The sequence below is a fragment of the Oryctolagus cuniculus genome, chromosome 8 (genome assembly GCF_051225735.1).
Source record: "Oryctolagus cuniculus isolate XC-2025 breed Fujian yellow rabbit chromosome 8, ASM5122573v1, whole genome shotgun sequence".
Taxonomy (NCBI): domain Eukaryota; kingdom Metazoa; phylum Chordata; class Mammalia; order Lagomorpha; family Leporidae; genus Oryctolagus; species Oryctolagus cuniculus.
The window spans coordinates 84,773,276-84,797,847 of NC_142874.1; the positions used below are offsets into that span (position 1 = coordinate 84,773,276).

Below are 24,572 nucleotides of genomic sequence, written 5' to 3' on the forward strand. Positions count from 1 at the left end.
TGTGCCTCTGTTTCACTTACGGTTTAAAAAGTACCAACAAGGCATTATGGTTAGTGGGGCATTCATACCTTTTTGATAAGGCTAATGAGAAGACCATTGCAGATGAAGCCTGAGAGTGAAGTGCATGCCAAGCACACAGACCGTCTCCCCTTCACAGAGGAATGAACACGCGATAGCTCGCCCCGGGGTTCAGCCGACAGCAGCAGCTTGACGGACATAGGCCAGTGTTGATAGTAGCGAGTTATGAAAATGCAATAACTAAAGAACGTCAAAGAATACTTTTTTACAAGAATTTATTAACTAAAAACTTAAAGATTGAAATGAACTATGAGACGCATGTCATTTGTAAGGTATACAATCAACACATGGAGAAATCCAATGAGGTTTAAAAACGTTAAGATTAATTCTTCTCACGGAGCGCCTCTACTTTCATTCTCCAATTGAGAGAATGGCGCACTTGTTTCAGGGATTCTGTAGCCTGTCATGGGAAAAAAACACACGTGACCAGAGAAAGCATTGCTGCTTGACAGGCTTCTGTACGCTGAATGTCTCCTTAGGGCAATGAAACATATCTAGACTACTAAGTAGTAAATATCTAAAATGTCAATTTTATAGGGTTCTTTTTTTAGAAAATGTTTTAACAATGTTTCTAAAGAAAAAAAAAACCTTTCATAAAAAAACCCTATGACTTATCCTTTTTCTCTCCCCTTTATTACCGAAAAAGTAGTACTTTACAGGTGTCATTTTAAATCTTAAGCGTCTCTGTCCTTTAAAGTAGCTGGGAGAACATCCATTCCTTAGTGTTGGATCGGATCATTCAAATGTAAGGGGAGTGCCCAAAATTACTCTATTTGTCCTACATAAGGATTACATGAAATAGTTTTTTAAAGGTTCAATTTAATAATTTCAGGAAGGGTAATTTAGAAGGTACAGATAAAAGATAGAATGATTGTTGACTATTAAATGAGTATGCATTTAGCAATGAAGAATTCTTTTTTTAAAAGTTGATTTACTTGAAAGGCATAATGATAGAGGAAGGGACAGAGAAAGATCGTCCATCTGCTGATTCACTGCCCACATGGCCACAACAGCAGAGGCTGGGCCAAGCCAAAGCCAGGAAGCTGGAACGCTATGTGGGTGTCCCATGTGGGTGGCAGGGGCCCAAGCACTGGGTCCACAGCAGGGAGCTGGATCAGAAGCACTCTGATACAGGATGCCAGAGTCACAAGTGGTGGTTTAACCTGCTGTACCACAATGCCAGCCACAACGAACAACTATTCTGTTATAAAATTACTAAGAAAAAACTACAGTTATGTGCTGAGAAGTCACCTGAACAAAGCCAGTGAGTAAAGCAGGAGTCCAGAGACAAGAGCTGCTAAGGGCCAGCGATGTGGTGCAGTGGTAACGCATGACTGCCGCACGGCCCGGAGCATCACTTTCAGTCCTAGCAGCTCGGCTCTGGTCCAGCTCCATGCTAATGTGCCTTGCAGGCAGTGGTGACATCCCAAGTACTTTGGGCCCCTTCAGCCTGGCCCAGACCTGGGCTGATCCAAAGTCAGCTGGTGGCCATTTGGGGAGTAAACCAGTGTATGAAAGATCTCTCCCCTCCTACCCCATTCAAATAATTTTCTTAAAGCTGCTTAAACAGATACGGTAAAATGTTTGACAGGCCTGAGGCTTCACAAGCGCCCCGTAGGGAAGCCGTTGACACCCTGGCAGTGCGCGCCTGGGCCTGTTTCCTCCTGTGAAAGGGAAAACACAGGAGGCAAACTAACGATTCTTCTGTCCTTGGGGAAAGCAACGTAAATGCCCTTAGAGCTTACTTCCTTACCACAGTGTTCATCTTACTGAAATTCTCTTTGCTTAAAAAGAGCTTTCTATGGGAATCCTTTTACTTCACTCCACATTATTGAAGACGTCTTCACACATATTTGAACTATACCCAGGTAGAGAATACAAACAGGATATGAAATTTGTTATTGGCTATGCCAGCTGTTTCACTCAACAGCCGTACAGCATGCAAAAGCCTAAGCCTAAGCCCAGGATATAACCTGCGAGCATGAGCCATCAACTGTGTTCCTGACACAGGGTCTAGTTACCAAGAACATCAGCTGTAAGATGTATTTGTAATAGAATACCTTGGCAAGATCCTCCTTTAACTTGTTGTACTGCTCGACGTCAAAATGTTGCTGCTGTGATTTCTTATGGAAGAACTGAAGAAACTGCCTGCTCCTAACAGCTGAGTAAGTGTAATTCTGAGGGGAAAAAAAGAACGTGATTTGGAAAGACATAATACCTCTGTAAGAGAGAGATGTGATTTAGCCACACCAAAGCAAAGGCAGGCAGATGGATGAGTAAATACTGTAGTAACCATTGGAACAAGCATATGCCATCACAGATAACAGTTTCATCTAAGCATCAGCTGTGGCTTTTAAAAGCAAGGTAGGACAGAATTATACATATTGGAAGAGAAAAAGGGCGACTGACAAAATAACCACTAGATAGTTACAGGGAGTTTTGCAGTATAAATTTCTTTTTGACAGAGTGGACAGTGAGAGGGAGAAAGGTCTTCCTTTTCCGTTGGTTCACCCCCCAATGGCCACTGTGGCCAGCACGCTGCGGCTGGTGCACCGCGCTGATCCGAAGCCAGGAGCCAGGTCTGGCTGGTCTCCCATGCAGGTGCAGGGCCCAAGCACTTGGGCCATCCTCCACTGCACTCCTGGGCCACAGCAAAGAGCTGGACTGGAAGAGGAGCAACTGGGGCAGAATCTGGCGCCCCAACCGGGACTAGAACCCAGGGTGCCGGTGCCTCAGGCAGAGGATTAGCCTAGTGAGCTGCGGTGCTGGCCTTATAAATTCAATTTTATTTATAAATGAGGGTGTAGAGAACACAAATTGGAAAAGTATATCCCAGTGGAGGAATTTGTGTTATACTAATTATTTATACAGTTTCTCTGTGCTGTATGTAAGTCTCCAGCCAGCCTTATGGAAAACAATGAAGTATCCGCTTACGAAACTCCAGATTGTAGGAATTAAGTACATAAAAAGCCTTTATTGCTCATTACTTGGATAATGAATTCTTTGCAAAGATACTCACCTGCCGCGTGACTATAAAGTATGCAAAAAAGACCATGGAATTTGCGAATGTGATGAAGTATGTGACTGGCTCCATGATATCCCAGGAGTACACCCACCAAGTGAGCCAGGCCATGGCCCCGCCCTGAACAGACAGCAGTGCTAATCCAGCCCACAAGAGCCCACTGGTTTTGGCTTCTGAACGAGCTTCAATTCTAGCTTTCACCTGGAGGAACAGGAAACAATCCAGTTTACAAGTGACTTAAGGGAAAGAAAGAACAAGAAAAGAGGGCTGGAACCATGGTACAGCGGGTAAGCTGCCACCTGTGGTACTGGCATCCCATATCAGCACTGGTTCAAGTCCTGGCTGCTTCACTTTATTTTCTCTTAATTTATTTGAAAGGCAGAATTATAGACAGAGTGATCTTCCATTACTGGTTCACTCCCCAAATGGCCACAGTGGCCGGAGCTGGGCTGATCCAAAGTCAGGAACCAGGAGCTTCTTCCAGATCTCCCACATGGGTGCAGGGCCCAAGAACTTGGGCCATCTTCCACCGCTTTCCCAGGCCAATAGCAGGCATGCTGGATTGGAAGTGGAGCAGCCAGGGCCAGTGCCCAGTGGGATGCTGCACTCAGGCAGAGGCTTAACCTACTGCACCACAGCACCGGCCCCTGCCTCACTTCTGATCAAGCTCCCTGCTGATGCATCTGGAGAAACAGCGGATGGTCCGAGTCCTTGGACCCCTGCACCCAGGAAGGAGACCCAGAAGCTGCTCTTGGCTGCTTCTATCCATCACCACCAACTCTATCCATTACCATCATCTGGGGAGTGAATCAGCACATAGAAGACTTTTCTAACTCTTTCAAGTCATAAGTCTGATGGAAAGGACTCCTTTGACCAAAGCACATCCGCAACATCCTGAACAGACTGCACGTATGGGAAATTTTCTATAGCATGCGTACCTGGCTGAGTAGTTACTCATTTCCCAATCAGTTTGCTCATCTTTTTTAAACCCTAAGGATGGTACTTGCCAGTGGGAACAGATATTACAGAATGGTATGCAATGAACTTAGAAGTCATCCTCTGGACCCTCTAAAATACAGGCCCATTGTCGGGCCCAGCAGTTCCACATCTAGGATGTCAACCTACAGGTGCAGCTGCACTCATGAATTCCTTACAGTTTACTGCTAGTAGCACAAGACGGTCCAAAGTCCATCAAGAGACATGTGACTATAATTAGGAAGCTGTCTATGTACCAATTTGGAAGGATTTCCAGGATACATTATTAGTGAAAAGATATGAGTATGTACAGGGATTTAAAAAATCTGAAATGATTCATAGGTATGGGAGATGTAGTAACTGGGAGGATAGGACAAGAGGAGAACTATCCATTAGATTTTAGATTTTTAAATTTTTAAATATTTTCACTTTTAAAAAGATTTTTTTTTGAAAAGCAGAGGGACACAGTGAGAAAGAATTCTTCCATTGCTGGTTCACTCCCCTAATGCCTGCAATAGCTGGGGCTAGGCTAGGCAAAAACCAGGAGCCTGGAACTCCATCTGGGTCTTTCACTTGAGTGATAGGAACCCAAGCACTTGGCCATGTTCTGCTGTTTTCCCAGACACATTACAGCACAGAGCTATATTAGAAACAGCAGCTAAGGGCCAGCACTGTGGCATAGTGGGTAAAGTGGCCACCTGCAGTGCTGGCATCCCATATGGGCGCTGGTTCAAATTCTGGCTGCTCCCCTTCCGATCCAGCTCTCTGCTATGGCCTGGGAAAGCAGCAGAAGATGACGGCCCAAGTCCTTGGGCCCTTGCACCCATGTGGGAGGAGACCCAGAAGAAGCTCCTGGCTCCTGGCTTCGTATTGCCACAGTTCTGGCCATTGTGGCCATCAGGGGAATGAACCAGAGGATAGAAGATATCTCTTTCTCTCTGCCTGTGCCTCTCTAACTCTGCCTTTCAAATAAATAAATCTTAAAAAAAAAAAAAAAATAGCTGGGACTCGAACCAGCACCACCACACCAGCCCCACAGTTTTACTTTGTAAAAGGCAAAGAAAAAAATTAAATCGTGGGTAAGCAATCTTGAAAACAACAAAAGATCCCTCCCTCTGCTACCCCTTAAGTACCATTAGAGATATTTCCAGAAATAACTTATTCACATAAAGACACACATATACCCTCCTTTTAAAACAAAACTTCACAAATTGGATTTTGAGTTTTAGAGCAGTTTCTCTCGTAAAACAGATTCTGCCCCCTACCCCTCTACAAAAATCTAATTTTTTTCCTCTACATTGATCATGTTAGGAAGCCTTTGTTACTAACTGCAGCTACAATTCTGATCAGCAGAGCTGGGGCCAAGGGCTACTCAGAAAAGGAAACAGAGCACCCAGCAAGTGCATTCCAGTCTACTGTCCCAATTTGTCCCTGAAGGGGAGGCGCAGGGTGGAAGATGGCGGCTCTGGAGCTGGACCGCCTGCGCTCACGTCAGGCTCTCCCACATGTTAGCTGTTCACTGAAAACAAGGAGGACAACAGTACTGATCTCCCAGCTCTTTGGGGAGTCAAGAAGCAAGCATATGAAAAGCACTCAGAAAAGCATTCACATGAGGTGCACTCAACCAAATACGAGGTCGTATTTTCCGACAGACAACTGTGGTACTTCCTAACCTGTTCAAGGGGCTGCAGCTGTTTCTTCAGGTGGTCGATTTTCTCCAGTAAATGGTGTTCTTTCTTTTTCTGAAATTCTCCTAAGTGCAAAACTGTGAACAGCCTGTGAACCAAGGATTTCACATTTTCCATCTCAGTGGTGTGTTCATTATTTAGATGTTCTGAGAAAAGACACAAGGGAAACGTAAGGGAGTCACCGCGCTTTCCCCCATAAGGTCCAGGGAACCCAATCTGCATCTTCCAGAGCACTCCCAAAGCCTGGTGAGGCACTGGGCCCTGGCCTATCTCCCCGTCACATCGAGATGAGTCCATCAGTCTCAGATTAAGACAATCTGGAGAGATAAACTACAGCACAATGGGGTTAAAGATCCTTGTTTTTGTTGTCTTATTTGCAATACGAATTTTGGGGTCTCCTAAAATATGCATACATGAGAAGGAGATTATTCATTTTCCAGAATGCAGGTTCATTCCTCACCCTAACTGGTAACACATCGGTTTATGGGTTGGTTCACTTTTACACCTGAGGTCCCTCTCTATCCCCAACCATCTTTCCAAAAATTATTTTTAGGGCTCACAAGGGAAAGAAACTGGAATACAAGCATGCAAACAAAAGTATAGTGTATGTTTGAGAAGTTCAAGTATATGATCTTTTGAACAAGAGTGAGTCACAGTAAACAACAGTGTAAATCTGAAAGGCAGTACACAGATGCTTGAATATGTCTGAAAAATGAGTACTGTAAAAAAGCTACGCATGGATTTCAAAATGTTTTGCACAGTTAAAAACAAACAACTTGGCCGGAGCCACGGCTCCCTTGGCCGCAGCGGCCATTTGGGGGGTGAACCAATGGAAAGGAAGACCTTTCTCTCTGTCTCTCTGTCTATAACTCTGTCTCTCTCTAAATCTGCCTGTCAAAAAAAAAAAAAAAAAAAAAAAAAAACCTTTATAAATTCTGTTTCCCACACACTAACTGAAGAACCCTTATATGTGGGGGACCAGAATATGCCACTATAGATATGTCACCATGCCAGAAAGATTATTTTGAGCTGAATGCAATGAAGAAACAGATATAAGAAAAGCTCTCTGGCTCTTCCCATTTGCCTAAAAGCAGAATACAAATTTACAAATGGTGTCCACCTCCCCGACTACCAGAAAGAACAAAGGTTGATGACCAGAGAACATTTTAGACCCTTATTACCCTGGAGACGGCAGCTGGGAACCTGCATAACACACTACACTAGTTTTGTCTGCCATTAAGCCATTTGGTCATCCTTCCAGAATGTGCTGTCCATGAAGACTCAAGGTCTTTCCCCTTTGTCATTTCTCAAATAAATTATTCTAAGATGCTACATAAGCAGAGGTCTAAACTGCCTCTGAGATTTATTTCCAGGATTCTCCCATGTATATTTGAAATATACATGTTAATAAGCTATTATTTGTTTTGATCTTATTAATCTCTCTTGTGTTAACAGGGATCATACCAGCTAAGAACTAACGGTAGAGGGAAAAATATTTTTTTCAACCCCTACAGGAGTCAGTTTCAATGTTTTTGACACAGAGTTCTTCTGATTTATGGGCTTCTCATCCTTCCTCCACTGTGAGTTTATAAATCCACATAAAATTAGGCTGCAGTGACCCCTTTCCAGGAGTTTTTAATTCATCATCAGTTATACGAGAACCTGAGGGAGGGGACAAGGTGAGCAGAGGGAAGATGGTCCTCGCCACAGGGTTCTTGCAAACTACAATCCCAGAGTCAGTATCAGGTCTCACCCTGAAGTTACTTTTCATCTACCACCACTGCATTCTTCAAGACTTGGCTGTGACCTTTAACCCCTTCTGCATTCCAAGCTAAAGCCTGGCAGGTACCTAAAGCCAAGAGTGATTTTCTAGGCTTCTTAGGTCTGTGGAAGAGTCCTCCTTGGGGCAGGCGCTGTGGCAGAGTGGATAAGGCCATCGCCTGCAGTGCTGGCATCCCATATGGCCACCGGTTGCTTCTGGACTGCTCCACTTCTAATCCAGCTCTCTGCTTCGGCCTGGGAAAGCAATAGAAGATGGCCCAAGTCCTTGGAGCCCCGCACCCATATGGGAGTCCCAGAAGAAGCTCCTGGCTCTGGATCTACCCAGGTCCAGCCATTGCAGCCATTTGGGGAGTGAACCAGCAGATGGTAGATCGATCTCTCTCTCTGCCTTTGCCTCTCTGTAACACCGCCTTTCAAATAAATAAATACATCTTTTTTTTAAAAGTTCACAGAAAAACAATTAAATTCACTTAAATAAAAAGCCCTCCTGCTACTGTGAACAAGGTATTGGTATCTAAAAGGTCTACACACAAAGAAAGGCATAGACAGGGCCCAGTTTGTCCAATGCTGTGGAGTGAAATAAACAGTGTTTCAAAGAACAACTCAGGCCCCTGAGACATGGGTCTGAGCAGTGGAAGATTCATACCCTGGGCTACTGCAGGCATTTGGGGAGTGAATCAATGGGTATCTGTCTCTTGCCCTCTCTGTCACTTTGCCTTTCAAATAAATAAATCCTTTTTAAAAAGTGTGGCTGGAGAAGGGTTTATAATCGCAAAATTTTACAAAGTGATAGTTCTGATAGGGGCTCAGGAGCCAGGCACTGGCTGAACAGCAGGATTTCAGTTCTCTTCACAGTGACAGTGCTGTTCTCTCAGCAGGCGCTTGGGGGCAGCTGCCTGGAGCTGTTAGAAGCGTGTGAATGTTGTGGGGGTGAGAGGGTGTGAGTCTGTGTGTGTGGATGAAATCATTTGTGCCAAGAATTTGCAGGTTGCATAGGCCAGGTGGATGAGTCAAAAGAGCCAGTCTTCTCTCCCCACTAGGAAGGACAGGAAGTGACATAAAATGTGCATCTAAGCTCGGTGACAAGTGCCCTTGGCAATGCTTTCACAAGCCTGAGCCCCAGAATCCATTACCAACCCAGGCTCTGAGGCACAATCACTCCGTCCTCTTTTCTTCAGAAGCTGCTTATTCCTTTACCTGCATATGTGGATTTTATTTCACACCCTTCAGTTTTCATATCTAAGCTTGCTGATGTTTTAATTAGTGCAGGATGTCTCCTGTTATCTTCCTTCCGACCACGCCTACTGTGCCCACTGGGAATTTACTGTGCGACACGGGGCAAGCTTCACTCGGTGTTCGGTGAGGCACAGTGAGACCTGGGACGTCTGCCTGTGATGCTCAATCCCAACACAGCACCCTCCGCACAGGCAGAAGGGTCTTCTAGTGCGCCAGCGGGAGCTGGTGCGCTGTGCTGAGCTCCACCTGGGGGCTCGAGGGAGAGGAAGGTCACGCAGTGCAATGAGAAGCCCTGAAAACACTTGTTCCCACCTGCTCACTCAGATGCTCAACTCAGAACAGGAAGTGGAAGGCCTTACCAGGTGTTAGGAACCCACTGGACATGAAAACTAGATCTTAACAGGGGTTTCTATTTTTATATTTCTCAACTTCTGTGCGCTATCGCTTTAAGGTTAAATACAGCCCTGATTTTATTTAACTTTTGTTTATTTGAAAGGCAGAAACAGAGACAGGGATCTCCCTCTGCTGGTTCAGTCCCCAAATGCCCACAACAGCTGCCGCTGGGCCAGAAGCCAGAAACTCAATGCTGGTGTCCCAAATGGGTGGCTGGAACCCAAGTACATGAGCTATCATCAGCCGCCTCTCAGTGTGTACATCTGCAGGAAGCAGAGCTAGGCTCAAATCCAGGCACTTTGATATAAGATGTGGGTGTCCCAAGTGGTATAACTGCTGTGTCAAATGCCTGCCCTTGCCCCAATTTAAAGGAGATTAAGGGGGCCAGAGGCATGGCATAGCGGATAAAGCTGCCACTTGCAGTGCTGGCATCCCATATGGGCACAGTTCGAGTCCCAGCTGCTCCACTTCCAATCCAGCTATCTGCTATGGCCTGGGAAAGCAGTAGAAAATGGCCCAAGTCCTTGGGCCCCTGCACCCATGTGGGAGACCTGGAAGAAGCTCCTGCCTCCTTTTGGATTGGCTCAGCTCTGGCCATTGTGGCCATCTGGGGAGTGACCAGTGGATGGAAGACATCTCTCTCTCTCTCTCTCTGCCTTTTAAATAATAAATCTTAGAAAAAAAAAAAACAGAAGAAAGTTTTAACTGTTAAGATGAGTCACTCCATCTATTTTGTGATTTTCTCTATTGTTTGTGTTTAAAAATTCCATGTAATGCTCAAATATACAATTTAGAAAGTTCTTAGATGTTTTCCTTTCAGAGATCCTCAGAGAAATGGCTAATCCCAGTGCTGGGACATGATGGGCACAGGATCAGCCTGGATCATCTAGTTATATCACAACAAAAAGAAATGCATGAAAAATAAAAAATGAGAACAAGTCACAGACACAGGGGCCGCTGGTGTTCAAATTATACTGGAGGTGGCTGCTGGGCTCCTCGGAACAGAAGCTTTATTTTTTCTTCCCTTTTTCGGAGAGGCAAAGTGACAGACAACACACTGCCACTGGTTCACTCCATAGATGTCCACAATGTCCAGGGCAAAATCTGGGAGACAAGAAGGCTTCCAGGGCCCTGCGTTGTGACATAACAGTTTAAGCCGCTGCCTGTGGCACCGGCATCCCATATGGGCGCCAGTCTGAGTCTCAGCTGCTCCACTCCAAATAAAATAAAAAAATAAAAAAAATTTTAAAAGGCAAGCAATCTAGGTTCTCTCATGTGGTGGCAGGAACCCGATTACTTGGGCCATCGCTGCTGAATCACTGGGTCTGCATTAGGAGAAAGCTGGGGCTAGGAACTGGGATTGAACCAGGCACTCAGACCTGGGAAGCAGGCAGTCGTAACTGCATCTCAACTGCAAGGCCAAATACCTCCCCTCCTACCTGTTTCCTAACATTTCCTTACGCTCTTCATTGCAATTTCTTCCTCCATTCAGCATCTATTGATGATTACTATGATGTAAAATTTGGCTGCAAAATGGTGATTTTCCAACTCCAACAACCTTCGACATTTACCAGGCAGCGCTCAGCATTCCAAATGTCAGCAAGAGCCTTCTTTGACTTACTGATCATCAGTTCATGAGGCATGAACTCAGGATTCCTCCCCTTCCCCTTAGCAGTCTGTAATCACCGCTCAGGGGGAGCCGAAGCCTCTGCAGCCAAGACTGGTGGTGAACTTGAACTGCTGCTGGAGGCTCGATGTAGACTGCCTGGGAAGCAGAACTCCACACTTTCATCAGTTTCCCCTCCAGGAACCTCACCATCTCCTCACACTGCAGATCAGAGACCAAAGAAAAACACTCCACTGCTTCAGGCAGGGGAGAGGAAAGGGCATCATTTTTAAATAGCCCTGCCTATATGTTCTCCATTTGAGAACAAGGAGACCACTCTACCCTAGAGCCTAATCCACCTTGGGGAAGGGCAATTAACCAACTCCAGCCCCTGGAAGTCTTGCTGTCTTACACAGGGGATAAAAGAGGAAAGAAAAAGGCTAGAAAATTATTGTGAAAGTTACAGGCTAGGGATGCAGGCCAATAAAACCAAATATTCAATCCTAAGATTATACATGCTTCCTTTCTTCAATACTTCAGCACATCATCTGGGCTCCAGTTCTATACAAGACACAGGTTCTATTTAAGAAGGAATTTCTAGGGAAACCCCAAAAAAGAGTGTGAGAGACCAAAATAAGGGCACAAAAGGAAATGAAACCTCTGATACCTACAGCAAAGCAAACATTAAATAGCCTAACTCCCACCCAGATGAACATAAACCTCACACTAAAAGACCTGCTTACTTTGCTTTCTATTACCGGATACATTATGTCCAGCTTTCAGGAAAAAAAAAAAGTTAAAGCAAGAAAAATGCATAGTCTGAAGAGACAAAGCAAGCATCAAAACTAGGCCCTAACATGGCAAAGATTCTGGAGCTGTCTGACTGGGTTATTAAAACAACTGTAATATAAAAATTGGACAATATGCAGGACCACATGAATAATGCAAACAGATAGATGGAAACTCTCAAAGAATCAAAAGGGACCGCTAGATCAAAACAACCACGGAGACAGAAACGAAGAATGTCTTGGAGGGGCTCATTATCAGACTAGACACTACAGAGAAGACAATCCGTGAGCGGGCGTGTATCAATAAAAACTTCCTAAACTAGAAACCAAAGAAAGAAATGGGGAAAATGCTAATGGAATGCCTAAGATTATGGGACAATTACAAAGGTATGACACACACAAAGCAGGAATACTAGAAGAAGAAAGGAAGGAACAGAGGCAATATTGGAAGTAATGATGGCTGAAAACGTTCCAAAAGCTGAAGGTAAAAATGATAGAGGTTGAGGGGCTGGTGCTGTGACATAGCAGATACACCGCCACCTGCAGCATCGGCATCCCATATGGGTGCCGGTTCGAATCCCATATGCCCCACTTCTGATCCAGCTCTCTACTGTGGCCTGGGAAAACAGTAGAAGATGGCCCAAGTCCTTGGTCCCCTGCACCCACATGGGAGACCCAGAAGGTCCTGGCTCCCACCTTTGAATCGGCACAGCTCTGACCATTGTGGCCACCTGGGGAGTGAACCAGCAGATGGAAGACCTCTCTGTCTGCCTCTGCCTCTCTGTAATTCTGCCTTTCACATAAATAAATAAATCTTTAAAAAAAGGTTGAATATCACTGGTAGAAAATGGTGATAGAAATATCTCAGATTTTGGTTTCTGGAATATTACATGAACACAGTCAAATATCTTGGGGATGAAACCAAATCTAAACACAAAGTTCATTTATGTTTCACAGATACTTTTTACACACAGCCTGAAATTAAGTATATAAAATATATTTAGAACACCTGTGATTTTTTATTTCATTTTGAGAGGCAGAGAGACAGGAAGAGCTCCCATCCAGTCGTTCACTCCCCAAAGGCCTGCAATGGCCAGGATTAGGCCAGGTCAAAGCCAGAAGCCAGGTACTGAATCCAGGTCTCCCATGTAGGTAACAGGGACCCAACCACTGGAGCCATCACTTACTGCCGCTCAAGGTTAGTGTGCCTGTGTTCTGTCTACAACCCATCATGAGGGTCAGGTGTAGAATTTTTCACCTCTGGATTGATATCAGCACTTTAAAAGTTTTGGAGTTTCAGATTGTGGATGCTCAACCTGTAGTTTGAAATGAGGGGTGGGAGGAAGCTGTCTTAGAGTTAAGACTTCTGGTTCTCAATCTGACACATAAGGAGCCTAGAACTCCTCACTCTGTTTCTTAAAAAAATTTTAGAGGTTTATAAAGACTCTGTATGTGTGTGTGTGTGTGTGTGTGTGAGAGAGAGAGAGAGAGAGACAGAGAGACAGAGAGACAGAGAGACAGAGAGAGAGAGATCTTCCATCTGCTGGTTCACTCACCAAATGGCCACAATAAACAGGGCTGGGCTGGGCTGGGCTGAAGCCAGAAGCCATGAACTCCATCCTGGTCTCCCATGTGGGTGGCAGGAATCCAGGCACTCGGGCCATCATCCACTGCCTTCTCAGGCACATCAGCAGGGAGTTGTATCAGAAGCAGAGCAGCCGGCATTAGAACCGGCACTCCAATATAGCATGCCAGCATTGCAAGCAGCGGCTTACCCTGCTGTTCCACAATGGCAGTCCACTCCATCTTAACAGTAAGCAAAAAAGCTGAAGAAACTGAAAATCAGCAACTCACCTCACATCTCTAAGAGAACTGAAGTCACAGGACAAACTACTGCCCCTGAACTTGAGACAGAAGTGGATACAGAGAACCATGACTTCCTGGAGCAGACCGCCATGATCGAGGACGTGCAAGTAACCAGACCCAGGGTATGGAAACCTGCACTGTAACTTGCAAATTGCTGGGGGCTCAGTGAGGACAACTCTTGAGATTTATATCCACACTTTAATCAGCTTTACCTCGGAAGTTCTACCAGGTTCTCACAGTAAAAATCAGAAAAGCCCCTTCCTGCTTCTAGCAGTGGGAGGAAAAAAGTAGCCATTTTGAAATATGTCAAAGAATTCTGTTCCCAACAAGGTCTGCTCTGCTCCCTTTAGAAGCCCCAGTTGAGACAGTTGGCTAGGATGCGTTTCTTACCTTTCTTGGGGCACTGCACATCATATGCTATTTTATTAATGACAAGTTTAAAATCTTTCATGAGCAAAATCCCCATCAAGGTGGAAGCTGGAATCTCACTGCCATCTGAAAGCAAAAACATAATACAAATGTCTGTTTGTTTGTTTGTTTGTAAGAACCATTTTCCAATACACAGAAAGTTACTGACCCAAGTCTTTACAATACAGCATGGAGATCTGCCTTTTGGAAGGCTCCTCCAAACTCAAACAGCATTCCTATTGAAAGGACTAATTCCTCCTTGGTGTTCTGCCTCCTGCTTCCTTTTTCTTTGTAAAGATTTATTTATTTATTTGAAAGGCAGGGTGACAGAGAGAGAGATATCCTCGGCCATTGGTGTCCTCCCAAAATGCCTGCAACAGCTAGGGCTGGACCAGGCAGAAGCCAGGAGCCAAGAATTTCATCTGGATTTTCCAAGTGGATGTCAGGAACTCAAGTACTTGAGCCATAATCTGATGACTCCCACAGTGAGAACTGGCAGGAAGCTGGATGGAAACCAGAGGCAGGACTCAATCCCACTGTGATATGAGATGGAGGTAGCCCAAGTGCACCCAATGCACTACAACTTAACCCAATGCCCCACAGCTCCCACTCCTCTACCTCCCATTTCATTGGACCAAATGGAACAGGCAGGAGCTCACTGTCCCACTGGGTCAGCTGGGCTGGAATCTAGGTTAATGCCCAACTACACCTGCAGAAGCTCATGTAGATTCAAGGAAAGTGGAACCTCCTCAGAGCAAGGCTGGGGCAGTGGAGGTTGCAGTGTCTGGGGAGTGTTGGCAGCACAGCCCATCAGTAAACATGGTCTCTGCTCATGTCCCCTCCTGTCATTTCCAGTCTAAGAGCCCAATGTCATTATTCTGCTTAGCCAAAGTCCATTGCTTCTGCTTACAGCACACAGGTCGCAACATTTTTAAAGCTTACTTTTCTCTGAATTACTAGAGGTGACTGATTGGTGTCAGCTGAAAATTCATGGCCACACAGCACCACAAACTACCACCACCCTGGCTCATTCCACCATTTTGGAGAGCTTGTGGAAAATGAGGCAGAACTTCAAGGAGGTGGGGGTGGCATTGACAGTAATGAACATAATTAAGGCTAAGAAATAAATTGGGGGGCTGGCATTGTGGTACAGCAGGTTAAGCTGCCTCTTGGCATACCAGCACCCATATTCAAGTGATGGTTGGAGTCCCGGCTGCCCCACTTTCAATCCAGCTTCCTGCTAATGCACCTAGGAAGCAGCAGATTGTTAGGACTTGTTAGGCTGCTGGGACACAAATAGTTAACACCACACTTGGCAAACTGAGCCCAATTAATGAAGACACTGAAGAAGTCATGTGGCACTTTGTTTTTCATGGCCTAAGATTCTGCCAGTTCTGGCTTTCACAGCCACTAGCTTGGGACATCCCAAGTGGATTAAAATCCCACATTGTAAATTGTTGACATTGATAAACACCTGTCAAGGAGGTGTCTGCCTTATCACTGTATATGTCACTGTGGCCCTGGGCCCTTTCCTAGGCCAGAGGTATAAAGAAGACAACTGCCTGCTACCCAGGGGCCTGAGCTTTCTCTCAGGACCCCCACTTGCTGTCCAAGCAAGTTAACTCCTCACCCCCTTTTCTCTGCTGTCTTCCCGTTCAAATCCTTGCCTCAGCCCGTTGCCTCTTCCCCTTACTGGGGTATAAAGCCCCGAGAACCTGGCACAGATGACGGCCTAGGAAGCTGTGTCCCTGCCACCCATGTTGGAGACCTGGATGGACTTCCTGGCTTCTACCTGCCTCAGCCCCTGCTATAGGGTTCTTTGGGGAATGAGCCAGCAGATGAAAGACCTCGGTCTCTCCTTTGCTCTTCTTTTCAAATAAGTAAATAATTTTTAAAACAAAATTCACATTTCTGTTGTTTAATTTATCGAGGTGAGGAAAGAAGCAGGAGACATTCAAGTATCCCAGGAACATTTTAGAAAAAAAAATTCTTGGAAATTTTTAACCTCAATGTGCTTTGCTCAGCTTCTCATATGGCCTAGTTGTTATATTTTTGAACTAAACTTTAATGTAACCCAGGTGTTAAGAAAGTAGTCATTGAACAACAATTTAAAAACTGGTGCTGGGTAGGGTTTTTCTTTCTGTCATCTCTTCTACAGAAAAGTCCATAGATTATGTGAAATGAACTCCCAGAGAATGCTGGAGGTCTACTTTCTCTTGGCCAGCTGATTGTCTGCTTGGCTACACTCATGCAGAGCAATTTCAGTCACAATAACATGCAGGACAACACGAAGAACCTGCTTGCCTACCTCCTGTCTGGCTCCCTGTAGTTCTTTTGTTCCAGAAGGCAGCAGTCAAGTCTGCAAGGTCTCTGTTCCTAGAACTTGGATTTTCCGGTTCCCACTCGTCAGCTGAGGTGAGAACACTTTTCCAAGAATTGCCAAATAATTCAACCCACACTATGGGCAAACTGACAAGCTCAGAATACTCTTTCAAGCACAAATTCCCACACAATTTTCTTAAAAAACATGAATAACACACCAATCCTCTTAATTGACTTTCCAAGTGTCATTTAAAAACTTACCTTTAAATGACTTCAAACCAGCATCTACAAGTATTACTATAAAAAGAAATCAACTGAGTACAATTTTTGTTGAAATAATACATTACCCTTTACATACACGTATGAACATCAAAATATTGACCTAAAATAGGAGCCAATGATACAACATTGAATTTTTCACACATTCCTGGGCCAGTATCAATTTAAACCCAACTTTTCTCTAAACCTCAGAGAAAAGTCTTAGTTCCTAGTCTCTTTCTTTGTGCTGTTTCAAAGTCACTCAAATTATTTTTAGAAATCAGCAGGGTAAACATCTTTAACCTTTCTCATGTCATTTATTTAACTAATGCTTGCTGAGTACCTGCCCCAGACAAGCACTGTTCAGTTCAACCCCTCCCAGCTCTAGGTCTGCATCTGAGCTCCTAGAAGCTCAGGAAGGCAGGCCCTGCCCACCTAGAGAAGGCCCGTGGGCCCCCACTGCCCCCGTGCCCCAGGGAAGGGTCTAGTTTAGGGATGAAGTATTAGTATGTTCATTGTGGTCAAAGAGCTAAACCTTATTCTACATTCCATGTTTTAGTAGTAAGCAAGCTCCCCTTCCAGTTCCACCAAAGGCCTCACATCAAGGCTTTCATAATCTGGCCCCCTCCACTTCTCAGATTTCTTCTTCCTGCCCAGCTCCTTCCTTGGAGCCACACTGGAGTCTGCTCTGACCTCAAGGCCCAGGCCTCCAGGGTCCCACCTTCCATCCTCATCTGTTCCAGGTCTCCACTCAAGTGCGACATTAGTGAGACACACCACCGCCCCCTCCCCACCCCGCCACTTCTACTCCCGTACTCTGCTTTCTCCAATACCCTTATTATCAAACATAAAACATAATTTCTTTCTCTATCTTGTTACTTTCTCCTCTTGCAATGTAAGTTCTATAAGGGCAGACATTTTATCCCTTCTGCTCTTTGCTCTAATATCTACAACAGTGCTTGGTTTATGTAAGGTACTCAGCAAGTATATGTCAAATGAGTCCAATTCCTTAATCCCCATTTGTCAAACTTCTGTAGCTAACTTTAAATGGTTATGAAATTGGATAAGGAAGAAAAATGTTTCTTTTTCAACACTGCAATAGTATCTATTACCCTTTAAATAATTTTTTCCTCAGTATTTACTACTACGTTATAGTAACAAGACGGATGTATAAATGTATCTGTATTTGTAGCTTCTGTATGTTGGGCTGAAGTAAAGAACTCCTTATTTTAGGAGCAGTTGGTTGAAGACCATTTTAGAGAACATAAAAAATATATCATAAACTTAAAATGTCTAAATAAGGTTATTAAATAATGAGCTAATTCTGTCAAAAAATACTAGGCTGTAATTGCTTTATAACAAAGAAAAATGAACAATGTATGTGTTTTAACTACTCACTGGCTATCTTATTCACTGAAATCGCATTCCATGTTCTATTCAAATTTTGCTGAAAATTACATGCTAATGCCCATGCTAAAATTTCTGAAGGTGATTTATGATAAGGCAGGTAGCTAAGTTAGGGCCATGAGCTGGGAAGCCATACCTCCTCTGCCCTATGTAATCCTATCCGCCTACCTGTCAGTCAAATAATCCCTTTCACAGGATGTATCTCCCTTCACCTGGCAGCTGGGGGTGGTTCTACATCACCCATTCCTCTCCATCCTCAGAAGAGGAGGGCAACTGGGTGGCGGACTCCCTCTCTGCAGAGGAGGACAAGACAAGGCACTGAAGCGTCGTCTCTGTACTTCCCTCCCCCATCCTTTCCCTTCCTGGCCCACTCTGTTCCTGAACAATTCCCACTTGTGTGTGTGTTCTACTCAGCTTTTAAATAAACTTTATCACCATATGTGTGCCTCTACTTAGATTGCTTCTCTAGGTAAAATGCAAGGACCTGGAATAGGTATGTAGGTAACACTTTGCCCACAACAAAGGGAGAATATTTTCAGGCTAAGTTTGAAAGAAACTGAAACTTACATTAAACTTATTCTGTTGATTATTTATTCAATGGAGTTAAATTTAAAAAAAAAAATCACTGGTGTGTAAAAACTTAAGTTCTCAGTAAAGGTCAATAACTTATTATATAATGAATTAAAGAATCAATTTCTTTTTAGAAAAATAAAGGATGAAAACAAAGGTTGGGAAAAGCAAGGACGAGGCTGTGGGACTTGGGACAAAGCAGTAAAACACATGCATACCTGCCGCAAGGATGGCTGCAGCTGTGACACCTTTGTCTTCACTCTGGAGGTCCTGAAGGAATGACCCCACTGTTGACAGTACTGGTTTGACTACAAATTGACAGCGCTCTTTTCTGGATGGCAAAGTAAGTGTTATCAAAGGAAGGCCATGTCGATAATTAATTGTTACTTCTGTTTAAAAAGAAAAGAATACAGAAATGAAAAATATTTACTTATGAAAAAGGATTTAATATTCAAGAATGCTAAAAGGAATGCTTACACAGAGAATTCATAAGCCTCTGAATTCCAATGCAAAGCTGCATGGCTTGTACTACATGGCATCACGCTACAGCCTATGTGTTCTCTAACATCCTGTAACATCTTATCGCAGCTTGTACCACACTGTATTATAATCATCTGCTTCCAGTTTTCCCAAATACAGCTGGTTCTTATTCATCTCTAGCTCCTGTCTGCCAGAATGGTAGTCTGCCAAAAACATATGTTCTAGGAACAGCAAAGGAAGGAACTTAACCAAGGGACGGGATGGACTAGGATAGGGGAGTGCAAGTATAATCACTTGTTTTGCTTAAAATGCATCCTGGCATGGGTTAAGCGGCTGCTCGCAACACACACATCCCGTATCACAATGCTGGTTCAAACCAGCTGCTTTGCTTCCGATTTTGCTCCCTGCTTATGCACCTGGGAAGGCAGCAGATTATGGTCCAAGTACTTGGCCCCTGACACCTATGTAGGAGACTAAGATGGCATTCCTGGCTCCTGGCTTGGGCCTGGCTCATTTGGGGAGTGAACTACTAGGTGGAAGATCTCTCTCTTCCTGTGTCTGTCCCTCTGCTGCCCATCACTGCCTTTTTTCTTTTTTTTTTTTTTTTTTTTTTTGGACAGGCAGAGTGGACAGTGAGAGAGAGAGAGAGAGAGAGAGAGAAGGGTCTTTCTTTGCCGTTGGTTCACCCTCCAATGGCCGCCGCGGCCAGCACACCGCACTGATCCGATGGCAGAAGCCAGGTACTTATCCTGGTCTCCCATGGGGTGCAGGGCCCAAGCACTTGGGCCATCCTCCACTGCACTCTCAGATCACAGCAGAGAGCTGGCCTGGAAGAGGGGCAACCGGGACAGAATCAGATCACAGCAGAGAGCTGGCCTGGAAGAGGGGCAACCGGGACAGAATCCGGTGCCCCGACCGGGACTAGAACCCGGTGTGCCGGTGCCACAAGGTGGAGGATTAGCCTAGTGAGCCGCGGCGCTGGCCCATCACTGCCTTTCAAACAAATCTTTTAAGAACTCCCCCCCCCCCCCCCCATAAACCAAAACACCTCACATAACTCTCTTTGGAGGAAGAGAAATTGATTAGCATATGACTCAAAGAAGTGATGTGAAACCTTACCATCAGGTGGCGCCACTGTACTATAAAGTTGTGACTGGTAGTCCTTCAGGTTTCCATAGTGCTTCACACACAAAACCTGTAAAAAAAATAGTTTTTCTTTTAAAAAGGCAGGAAAGCTGAAATAAGTGTCTTTATCAGAAGATTCTCCTTAACCTTGTATGACAAGCACGATGGGAAAATGCAGCTTCCCACACACACCCTGGGCACATCTACATCTGCCTGTCAGGCCGCCTGCTTGTTGCTCTCTGTGCAGGGCTCTCTGTGCAGGGCTCTCTGTGCAGGGCTGTAACCTGTGGGGACAGGATGGCTCAGGCGGGGTGGGAGGACCCCTAGAAATCCTAGAGTTCTGTGAGAATTTTAAAGTTTGCTTTTCCCTCCAGGCAATCATTTAAGCAAATAAATACAAGGCACACATGTTCTAGATACTGTGTCCCAAAGGAGGCCCCCAGACCAGCGGCATCCAGTCAGCTCCAAGCTGACTGGAAATGCAGTCTCAGGGGCACTGCAGACTTACTGGACTAGCTGCATTTAAACAAGGTTCCCAAGTGCATCCCCATGCACATTAGGGTTTGATAAACATTGCCCCAGATCCAGGCTGCCCAATATTGTACCCTTAAATTTACATTACAAACATTTACATTACAAAACAAAAACTTAGGTTCCTTAGCAACCTTTGCCACGTTTCAGGTGTTCCGCAGTCTGTAAGTCTAGTGGTCACCCTATTAGCACAGAAATAGAGGATTTCCATCATCACAGAACACTCCACCAGGCAGTCCTGATGAGTCTATATCTGGCCCACTTTATTATGAAACACATTTTTAGGGCTTGCATTGGCGCTTGTGTTTACAGATGTATTGATTGGTAAGTAATGAAGACCCAAAGGCACCATCACGCACTGTGTGAACAAAGATATTACAGTAGTAGAAACAAGGACACTGAATAATTCATTTGCAGGCATTTGGAATTTGAACTTAATGCTAGAGAATTAGCACCACAACTTACTGTGAAAACAAGTTACCCATCCCACCGCCCTTCTGGATGGTTTTTGTTTTATCATGAACAGGCCAGACAGGATGGAGAATTGTAAATCAGGTCTTTTGATGGGTTTTGTCCCTGCCTGGTAACTAAATGCCAATCTGACAAGTATTTTTTCCAACGAAATTGTACTTAAAAACCCCAGTGCTACGGGGCCCTTTGGGGTTTTTTCCCTCTTTTGGAAGCCCCCCTCCATGCCGCTCTGGCTACAGGTCTTTGACTCTAATAAATATTTTAAAATCTCTGCTTGTCTGCTTTGAAATTCTTCCACGTGAGACAAAGAACCGAGGTAATAATAATTTCTCAGCTGCCTTTTTGCCATAACAACTTCTCTACCAGCCCACCCCTTACCCCCAAAGGTAACTGCTGCTATTAGTGTGCAGGCACACCGGGTTCTAGTCCCATTCAGGGCCTTCCACATGGGTGGTAGGGGCCTAAGCACTTGGGGCATCATCTGCTGCTTTCCAGGCACATTAGTAGGAAGCTGGATTGGAATAACAGTAGCTGGGAGTCAAACTGGCACTCCAATATGGGATGCAAGGCACAACCTTGGTCCCAGATTTTTCTCCTATTTTGCTGTACTGCAGGGTCTACCTGTCACTGACTTATCATTAAGTGTCTTTCCTTGTCCACTTCTGCCTAACAAAATCCTGTCATTCCCTCAAGATCCAGCTGCAGTATAATTTTGTCCTTGAAATCTCCCTGGGGAGGGGGTGGTGGTGAAAGAACACAAGCAAAATCCTAGCCTCTAAATACATCTACAGGCAACTGTCATCTTTTTCAGGCACAGGGTTCAGGAAGAAGTGAGGGGGGTTGGGGGGAAGAGGACAAGTTTGGCAGTGCAGAGGGGAGCCAGAGCTATGGTTAGAAAAAGACAGGAGTGGGGAAAGTCATCATCAGTATGGGAGAGATCTGCTTGAACTTCCAAGTGGAAGAGGAGTCAGGTGTGAAACTTGTCAGAACAAAAATAGTCACCTTTGTCAAATCCAAACACAGTAGAGCTGGGCAGGGAAGTGGTGAAGGCAGGCTCTCACACACACATACGCCTAAGATGGGAACTGTGAACTGTGCAAGAAAGTCCTCAAAGCCACCATTACAGATAGGCCCCTTGCACGTGGACACCTGCAATGGCTGTCTCCACCAACGAATTAAAGCTAACTCCTGCCCCAGGCCCCTGTAATCAGTGATCTTTGTTTCAAAATGGCTTATGTCAATTTCTCCTTTTTTGTCTCAAAAGCATCCCCTTTGTCTGAAACTCCTTGGATGTATCTATGGTCTGCTATAGCTCATATATCCTAGATTACAATCTTGCTATTCCTGAATAAACCCTTTGGAGAGCTGGTCTCTAATAGAGGTGTTAGCAGAGAAATGTATAATAATCCCATTGGGGCAAATTAAAGTTGAGCTTATAGCTATGTCATATCTTGAACATATTACTATTTACAGAAGGCACAAGTTCCATTCAAGATGGTGGTTTAAATTCATACTTAAGGGCCTCCTCTACTCTGTATTAAAAAACAGCATACTATTATCCATTAGGATTCTGAGGGGAGTGGTTCTAGGAGCCCTTGCAGACACCAAAATCTGAGAAATGCTCTAATCCCTTTTATAAATGGAATGTTATTGGCATCTAACCTACACATCCTCCTGTATACTTTGAATCATCTCTAGATTAGGTATGAATCCTAATACAATGTAAATGCTTTATAAATAAAGTCTGAACATGTTCAGTCAAGACACAATTTTTAAAAACTGTTCCTTGTCCACAATTGGTTAAAGCTGGATGTGGACCCCTTGGATACTGAGAGTTGATTTTAAGTATCTCCATGTACCAGAAACAAAAGAGAAACGAAATGTGCCGGTGGAGAGTCAGCTGGGTTCTGGGTCCTGCAGAAAAAAATGCTTCTGTGGAATATAGTGCACACACGATACCATGCACCTCTCCAGGCTGTCAGATCCTAGTCCTGTTCATTAGCTTGTACTCTTTTTGCGACTATTTGTGAAAGTAGGTAACTGAAAGGTATGCAAATTCTCTTCAATCTGGCAGTGATTTGACATTTCCCCTTGAGTGTAGTAGGATTTTTTATTTGCTCCATTAACATTCCTGTTGCCATATAAATTTGTGCTGTTTCAATTTTTCCTTTTAACCACATATATTTAACATCTGTCTGGCTCCTTCTTAAATAATAGGAAACATGTATTTGATCTTTGTGCCTGGCTCCTGGCTTTGTCATTTCCTGGGTTCCAGGAGCCTCTTCTGCTCTAATGAGGCAGCTGTTGGTGGGATCTTGGCCTTAGGATGCAGGCTGGTTGTTAACAAAGAAAAGCCTTGATCAGAAGCCTCAAACTTCCAGTTCCTCTAGAGAGTGAGTTAATACTCTCTCATGCCCATATGATGAAACCCACATGAAAGCCTCTAAATGACAAGGTTCAGAAAATGCATCCATATACCAGGAACTGCACACCATAATTAAACAGGACATGTCGCTCCCCCTCTTCATGGAGGAACGACACTAAGCCCTGCCTAGGCTTCATATCCGAGTCACGGCACCATTATGTCGCTCCCCGTCTTCGTGGAGGAACGACACAGGACCCTGCGCTGTTCTTTTGTCTGCTCGGCCCTCCCCGGGTTTGCTGCTGGTTCTTCCCGGGTTGGCTACTGTCCCTTCCACCTCCGTGGAAGGGCGGTTCCCCCTGCCACATTCCCCACTTCCGCGGGGGAGCGGCACACCGCCGGCCGGCTCTCTCGGGGGCTGCACAGGTGTTCCTTCAGATGTTCCCTTTAGATGTTCCTCCTAGATGTTCCTGGTGCATGCCGTCTCTCTCCTCCTTTATAGTCCTCCTCCGCCAATCCTAACTCGGCTGCCCACACGCCGAGTACGCTGCTCTCCTCCAATCAGGAGCAAGTCCTACAGTTTATTGGCTGAACTGGAGGCAGCTGTGTAGAAGCTGTTTTCTTCTCTCCCAGCGCCATATTGTGGGAGAGCAGATGCATAGAATAAGTCTTAATTCCAGTAACTTAGTCTAGTCCGAGTTGCTCCCCACAGGACAGAAGCTCCTGGGCTGGGGATACTTCTAGACCTTGCCCTAGGGACCTCCTCAGGGGGCGAGGCTGTTCATTTGTATTCCTTATGATATGTATTCCTTATGATATGATTTGTATTCCTTTATGCTCAATCAGTAAACATAAGTAGTGCTTCCCTGAGGTCTGTGAGCTGTTGTAGCAAACCATCAGCCAAAGAGGGAGTTGTGGGGACTTCTGATTCACAGCCAGCTGGTCAGAAGTGCAGGAAGCCTGGGACTGTGAATGGCATGTGAAGCAGGCGCAGTCTTGCAGGACTGAGCCTTTATCCTGCTGCATCTGATGCTAACTCCAGGTAGTTAGTGCCAGAATTGAATCACATTCAGCTGATGCTCTAGAGAGTTGGAGAATTACTCGTTAGAGTGAAAAAAAAAAACTCCACACATTTAGTGTTAGGAATGTTCCATGGGTAGAAACAGTTCATTTGTATGACAGCTGTGTTAATTTTTCTGAAAAT

The 24,572-nt window shown here is 44.8% G+C and overlaps 1 protein-coding gene across 1 annotated transcript in view; it reads right to left on the reverse strand.

Annotated features, from left to right (window-relative positions):
• Positions 1-276: 276 nt before the first annotated feature.
• The window catches only part of MCUB (mitochondrial calcium uniporter dominant negative subunit beta), a 113,033-nt gene continuing 88,737 nt past the window's right edge, over positions 277-24,572 (reverse strand). Inside the window, exons 2-8 of the mRNA XM_089301778.1 lie at positions 19,999-20,074; positions 18,618-18,788; positions 13,825-13,929; positions 5,749-5,909; positions 3,098-3,301; positions 2,139-2,255; positions 277-478 (exon numbers count right to left, since the gene is read on the reverse strand). Coding sequence (XP_089157904.1) covers positions 401-478; positions 2,139-2,255; positions 3,098-3,301; positions 5,749-5,909; positions 13,825-13,929; positions 18,618-18,788; positions 19,999-20,074 — 912 coding nt within the window. The 3' untranslated portion in view covers positions 277-400. The remainder of the gene's footprint in view (positions 479-2,138; positions 2,256-3,097; positions 3,302-5,748; positions 5,910-13,824; positions 13,930-18,617; positions 18,789-19,998; positions 20,075-24,572) is intronic.